Source organism: Belonocnema kinseyi, chromosome 3 (genome assembly GCF_010883055.1).
Source record: "Belonocnema kinseyi isolate 2016_QV_RU_SX_M_011 chromosome 3, B_treatae_v1, whole genome shotgun sequence".
NCBI classification, from domain to species: Eukaryota; Metazoa; Arthropoda; class Insecta; order Hymenoptera; family Cynipidae; genus Belonocnema; species Belonocnema kinseyi.
In genome coordinates, this window is record NC_046659.1 from 11281091 (window position 1) to 11288762 (window position 7672).

At 36.8% G+C, this 7672-nt stretch overlaps 1 protein-coding gene across 1 annotated transcript; it reads right to left on the reverse strand.

Moving 5' to 3' along the window:
- Positions 1-401: 401 nt before the first annotated feature.
- Positions 402-1718, reverse strand: LOC117169714 (E3 ubiquitin-protein ligase BRE1A-like). The gene has a single exon (XM_033356219.1). The coding sequence runs from the start codon at positions 1716-1718 to the stop codon at positions 402-404; it is 1317 nt and encodes a 438-aa protein (XP_033212110.1).
- Between the last annotated feature and the right edge of the window lie 5954 nt (positions 1719-7672).

The following is a 7672-nucleotide window of genomic DNA, read 5'->3' on the forward strand; positions in this document are numbered from 1 at the left end:
TATTTCTTATCCCTTTACCTCCTAAAAAATGTCCACTTATATTCAAACCATATGCCCATTTGTTTATTTCAATTTTCTCACTCGTACTCTTTCTTATGCCTAATAATTGGCCCCCCTTCGCCCTACCTTTCTTTTTTATTCTTACCGCCTCCTTAGTCTTTCACACGTAGTCTCTGTCCAGTCTTTCGATGAAGTATTTTTTTGTGACTGCCTCTATACATGTCTCCAAAATTATTATTATGTCGAATTTCTCCAAAAAATCGAAAACACCTTTCATCTTCCTTCCTCCTGCAATATTCCACATAACTCCTCTAATGGCTCCTTCGTATTCCTCGAAAAAACCAAATTTCTATCTCCTTCTCTTCTTCATTCCACACAAATTCGGTATTTTCTATTCTCCATCACATGTAGCTTGTACTAGCTTCTAGCCCCCTATCCCTGGCCTCTCTGATCTGACTTTCGATCCAATCCTGAATCTGCTTTTCCCTTTCTGTAAAATCATCTTCCACTTTGATCCTGGTTCCCCTCAATTTATGCTTATTAGCCATAAGGTTCCTCTTGTTGTCCCACGTCTTAAGTTTTATTAAAGTTCCTCCTGCAATGCCCTTCATTTTCTGTATCAGCATTCTTACTCCTGTGATAGCTTCGATGGTGCTGCTGATCTCCTTGTCCAGGAGTTTTCCTCGAGACCTGAAGCCTCTCACGATGACCCAGTTCTTCCTTTTCCGCCTTTCTTCCTTTTCCCAAATCAGCTCCCCATCTCGAAGAAAATCGGGCTTTTGTTTATCCCCGACCCCATCAGTCTTTCTTCTATTTGAAATTTCCCCACTCTGTTCTCCCTTATTATTCCCCTTCTCTTGCCCCACTTGTGCGGATATATCTCTTGTTTCCCTCTGACTCACACTTTTTCCTTCACTATTGTAGTCACTATTTTTTCTTTCATCACTTCCCACTGACTTCTCGACCGCACTCTCCACTTTCTTTGTTAGTCTTTCTGAAACATCTGCCATTTCCCTCCATCGCTGTTCTACGATTTGGATTTCTTGCTCCGCCTGTATTAGTTCTAGATCCACTCTTCTCTTCTCCTCCAAATTCTTAAGTCTCTTCTTTAAATCCTCCAGTTCCGGTTTGATCTTTTTCTCCCACCACCTCGCCATTTTCCTTTCTATCATGGTTTCTAAATACGACTCCTCAGCATCACTTAATTTTTCTTCAGTTCTCTTTTTCTCACCGCTCTCCTTCGCTATTTCTTCTCCCCCCGTATCATTGAATCCACTGTCCTCCTTGTTTTGCGTTTTTCTCACTTCCGTCGGTTGACCCATCTTTTCTGGTACTTGCACTAACTTTTCGCTTGTATGCTTGTCCGAATCCCCGTTACTCCCCTTTTCCCCGTTTTTTTTGTTGGCACTCTGCTTTCTTTCCGCTACTGGTGAGCGAACTAACACCTCTCTTTTTTTGAAAGTGTCCTGCTCATTTGGTTTTTCCCCTGTCGTTGGTTCTGGCCCCTTTTGCTTTTCTAGGAACTCCTCCATCATCTTTGAACTTTTCTTGTTCCCCATCTTAATTGCCAAGTCTTTTTTCGGTCGCCTCCTTGACTTCTTTTTATCCCCTATATGCGCTCCTTTTTCCTCTTGATCGGGTTCTGCTGCTATTACTTCTAATGTAACATTTTGCGTTTCTGCAATATTCGATTCAAAAATTTCCCGAGGGACGTCCATTTTGTGTTACGCGGACTGCACTCTGCTGTCCCCTGCTGGGCCCCTCGGCACTTGCTATTTGTCTAAGACAATTTTCTTCCTAACCTCTACAATACACTGGATGCCCGAATACTTTCGAAGACTTTCCAAGCTTTTCATTGCGCTCCCATTTGAGATAACACTCACGAGTACACTTCCCTCACTGCCTACCAGTAATTTCGGTACCTGGTGCTGCCCGATCCCAAATTGCTATTTTTTGCTTAAATTTCACTCCGCTTGTCCCGGAACGTGCTCTCCGATACCCGCCCAAACCGGAAGTCTCGATATGGAACGATTTTACAGGACCTATAAGGCTTTGAAATATATTAAAAGATATGTAAGTATTTCTATACTGTTTACAGGAATTCACTTGCATTTTTTAACTAATTATTTAATTGTCGGCTATAAAATATATGCAGAAATCTTAAGAAATAGGTTAGAGAGTCAGGTAGAACAAAAAGAAAGTATCCCACATAATCAGACGGGCTTTAGAAAAGGAATGGGAACTATAGACAACATCTACGTACTTAACTATTTAGTTAACAGAAATTTGGGGAGAAAGCAAGGGAGACTAGTCGAAACAGAATAATATTGTAGGGCCTTAAAAAAGTAACATTTTTTTCTACCGACTATTTTCATATCGTGCGCAGGGTTGCGAATACATTAAATAAATTTGTTATTATTTTTTATTCCGGTTTATGAATAAGAGAAATTTAGAATTTGCATGAAAAAATGTGTATATTTAAATGTCAATTTATGTTTCATCATTACAAACTTATTTATCATCTTAACAGAAGAATCTTTTTGAAAATCTCAAGCAATTAGTCTACCACTGTACTTTACGTGCACTTTTTCGAAATAAAGTTTTATTTGTTCTCAGATTTTGCACCTTTTATCAATTTAGGTTTTGACTTAACAATTTCATAAAACTCTTCACAACTAAAATTCAAACCGAGCAGTAACTCTGCTTTCACCATTTCTGCGGATAATCTGTTACGGTCATCTGACCACAGATGATTAATGATACTAAAAATTCTTTCAACGTAAGCATTACTGCACGGAATCGAAAATATGGTTTGTATCAATTTTTGGAAATTGGGCGCTTTGTTTGCATTTATGAATTTTCTCCATTTCTCTGAGGTCCTTTCGTCTGAGGAGCATAGCACTTTATGAACTTGGTCAAGCAGACACAATTCATCAAAACAATCGTTATAATTCACCTAAAACATTATAATAACAGAAAAAAATACATTAAAGAAAATTCAAAAAACGACAAATACCTGGAGATTCAAGTCTGAGAAAATGCTCATGATATCATTTATACTCAGAACCTCATCTCCTTTTTTCAATGCCAAAAAACGAATTTTGACAAAAAATGAATTTTCGTAGTCAAACCACTTTGTCAGATAATCGATTGCTCTTTGATAGGCTATGATGGCATCATTTTTGAATTTTTTTGTTCATAACCAGTTTTGTTCATAACCAGTTGATAAGTAAACGTTCTACGGCAAAATTTATATTTACTTCACCAGACAAGTAACTCAACCCGTGCTTTACGTCGTGATAGGTTTTGACAACTTCAGCCGCAATTACATTATCACCCAATAAAGAATTCGGTGATGATTTGAAAAAAGCCGATATGTTTTTTGTCCTTTCATTGTCTTTAATATTTTTTAAATGATTCGCGCCTTTTTCATGTTCGATTACAGCAACTATAGCAGAGTACTTTACTGTGAAATTGGATTTACAGACATCGCACTTTGCATCATTGTCTGTTTTTCCACGGACGAGCCATGGACATGTTTTTCTCCAATCATCATTGAATGTGTAATTTCTTGTTCGTTGTTTTTTTTTCGGCGGTCCTGGCGATTCACTTTTTTCGTCACACATTTTTTAACTGATTCGCTCAAAATAAGTCAAAAACAACTAAAGTGCAGTTAGAAAAAATATCAACAATAACATGAGTGATGCAGGTTAGTTGGTCAGTTCAGGTTATTTAAACTGTTGTGCCAACATGAGAAAAGTAAACTGTCTTGTCCCTGGGATTACAGAGTGAGCATCTTAACGGAAAAAAATCGCTTATGAAAGTTGCATGAGTCAACTTCTGAACGTCATGAACACAAACAGGCATAAAAGATTGAAAAACGTCGTGCGATGTTAGTTTTATGAAATTTCTGGCTTTTTTACAAACTAATACGTTTCTACTAAGCCCCAGGCTACCGAATCCATTTCCCGGTCAAGCCTGGTCAAACCAGGTCACTCGGCAACCCTGATCGTGCGTTGCTTGGCTAAAAATGTTAATTATCGTTTGTTTTGGGGGATTTGAAAATGCTATAACTTTAATAATTCTGCTTTTATCGAAAAAGTCGAATTTCCAAATCTGGAAAAAATATGGTTTCGAAAATTTTGAAAATGTGCTCAGTCATTGAGTTTTTATACAAAATGGCTGGTTAACGAACTCTTTCTTTCTTTTTGGGTCCTGAAAAAGTGTGCTGAAGCACACAATACTACAGACTACAGACAGACACCTTCATAAAAATAGTTTTATCTGGATCAGGGAGTCTCAAAATGTGGAGATTTGATGAAAACCGACCATGTCAGATTTTACAAAAAACCAATACAATAATCTTGTCACCTCCATTTAAAGTTCGTTTAGGCACACCGTGATCCTTTATAACATTCTGAGGACAACCTACGGACGTTCTCAGGATGTTATCAAGGATGTCCTGAGAACAACCTATGGACGTCCTCAGAATGCTATAAAGAATCACGGTGTGCTTAAACGAACTTTAAACGGGGGTGACAAGATTATTGTATAGGTTTTGTGTAAAATCGAACATGATCGGTTTTCATCAAATCTCAACGTTTTGAGACTCCCTGAGTAAAAAAAACTATTTTTATGAAGTTGTCTGTACAGAATAAATGAATATATCATAATCAGGATATATGGATATCCATACAGAAAATTATTGAATTTTGAAAAAAGTAGTCTCAAAAAATTTAAAAATACGCTCACCTTTTTAATTTGTATCCAAAATGGCTGTCTAACGAACTTGACCTTCATTTTGAGATAGTAAAAGAATTTACCAAAGGAAATCCAATCAGTCAATTCATTCGAAAGTTATAGTGCTAACAAAAAAAACCATACACGGACGAAAAATCGTGCGACTAGGATGAGATGCGCAAACTGAAATTCGCCGGCGTGCGCGCGCACCCTGCGATAGAAATCTCAGAATATTCTCAGTGTCACGAGCCGCGCATCTCGAAGATGCGGACTTTTATCTGATCGGCTGAGTTCAGTCAGTGTTAATCCTAAAAAGGAACCGGAAAATTGAAATATCAAACAAAATAAAACATGATTGATAGATATAGAAATATGCAAAGTACTTATTAAATAAACTCTCCCACAACTAAGTCCGGGTTTCACAATTTAAGGACGCAAACTCTACTTCAAATTTTAGTGCCGAATACAAAATTTAAAGCTCAACGAGGGAAGCTGCAGCCGGTTTTTGAGTAGAGTATCTTCTGACTAGCATCCGTTCAATCGCACTTCACACACCCCGTCACTTCACCCTCAAGCATCCCCACTCTCAGCTTCAGGCCCCGTCGGGGTGGGTCCACTTTCCGAAGTTACACGATTGGAAAAGGACCCTCCCCGAAGACACCCGAATGTTTCCAGTTAAATCTGGTATTTTAATGGATATAGAAAGCGAAAGAGAGTTTCACACTCATAAATTAACAAATTTCCTGAACTTGCTGATCCGAACCTAAGTAAATTGTCAAAATAGATGTTCCGTCGAAATTGGTTAACTCTGACCACTTTAGGGACTTATGTTCCCTAAACTAATTTATTTTTACTCTACCATCCAGACTTAGTTCTTCTTCCTTAATGCTAGTACAAATAAAATTCAAGGACTTACAAAAAGTCTGAAAACTAAATTTACAATAAATGAATAAACCGCCTTGGCGGACCGAAGACATTTTTCTAGCTTATCTCTAAAGGAAAATACAATACCATACTTCTTAAGTAAATGTACGCCCTTTCCCAGGGTCTTTTCTTAAATATTATTAGCTCGGTACGTGAGAATTCCCTGCGAACTTCTTCGAAAGTTCCCGCATAAGGGATTCAATTAATTTAGTCGAATAAGATCAAGGGAAAACAATCGCTATAGTTGCTCGTTTCACTCAGTGGAAAAAGCCTGGCCGATTTGAGACTATTTTAAGGTTCGATTTGAATGTTTCAGTCTCTGAGATAGTCTGAGCAATATAATGTTCCTTTTGTATTCGTCAAGCATCGGGCGGGCAGATTTATTTACAGTAGTTGGCCGTTGCTAACCCGAATCTTCTTTTTTAAATTTTTCTTCAAGTTATTAACGCTTTGTTTTTAATTGACGAATTTTCTCATTATGCTTATTTATAATTATAACTTATATACTCATATACAATTTTCTAGTTCAATTAAAAAATGTTCTCTTTTTTGGCGTATCTCATTCCATTTTTGAGAAACGTTGTATTAAAACCAATTTTAAACATTTAGAAAAAAAGTTAGATGTCTGAAATCATCGAAACCCGTAGCTTCTAAATTATTATGTTTTAGGCTCTTAACTATAAAATTTAAAAAAATCTATTTCTAAACTTTAATCTGAAGGCTTAACAAAGGACCCTTGAGTGTCGGCTACTCTATTGATATAGCCTCTCTGCTTGTTATTTATGATCGAATTCTTATTTCAATTTCTGTCTCTCTGCTTGTTATTTATAATCGTATTTTTATTTCAATTTCAGTAAGGACATTTTAAAGCCTTTAAAACATTTAAACGAGCTACCTGGACCTTTAAATATATCTAATTAAGTGTCTGTGGAGAATTTCTCAGATGCCGTATGCAAAAAAGCAGAAAAAATATTAAAAATTGCGGATTTAAAATGGAATCCCGTTTTGCCAGTCTAATAAATCCCCTTAATTATCCTACTGCTAAATTGGCTAAATTTTTCAGAAAATTTAAGATTAATAACAGGCAAAACACAATATCATTTTAAAGGCAGTTAGGATTTTGTTAACTCTATTACAAATTTAAAAACGCCTAAACATCATATTCTGGATTTGATAGATTCCAGAACTCTTATTCCCAGAGATGAATTTTTAAATGCAATAGAATTGTGCCTTAGATCTACCGTCTTTAAATTTAACAATAAAAATTGCAAATAAATTTATGGAATAGCTATGGGTTCTTTTTTGTCTCCGGTAATTGCTGATATAGTCATGGAAACACTTGAATTAGATTGTTTAACTTCACTTAGTTTCGACACACCCAGGGGCGCATAAAGCATGTATGAAAAGTAGCGGTTGTTACCCCAACTGGACGGGGGGGGGGGGGGGTTCCCATGATGTTGGGTGGGTGGGTTGCGGGTTTGAGTGAGATGGACTGGAAAATGTAGATTTTCCTGAAAATAATACTAAACAATCCATAACTCTAAGGAAAAATGAAGAAAAAGCATTTTTTATAAGAAAATAGCCCGTCGCTACCCCGGTGGCGGAGGGAGTGTGCGCCCCTGGACATACCTTTTTATAAAAGATACGTCGATGATATTTTTCTGATAATTCCTAAATGTAAATTACACGAAGTTTTAGAAATTTTCAATAGTTATGATTCTAATCTTAAATTTACTTTTGAAAAGACAGTAAACCACACTCCTAATTTTTTAGACATTTTAGTCACCAGAACTAATAATGACACTCTTCTAACAAATTAGTATCATAAAGAAACTTGGTCTGGAAGATACTTACATTTTTTAACTCAAAATCCTTGATCTCAAAGAAGAGGATAATCTTCTCCTCCTCCTCCTCCTCATGTCCATCATCCTTTTCTAACTTCTCTTTCATCACCCCCTTCTTTGCCAACTTCTCTTTCATCACCCCCTCCTTTTTCAACTTCTCTTTC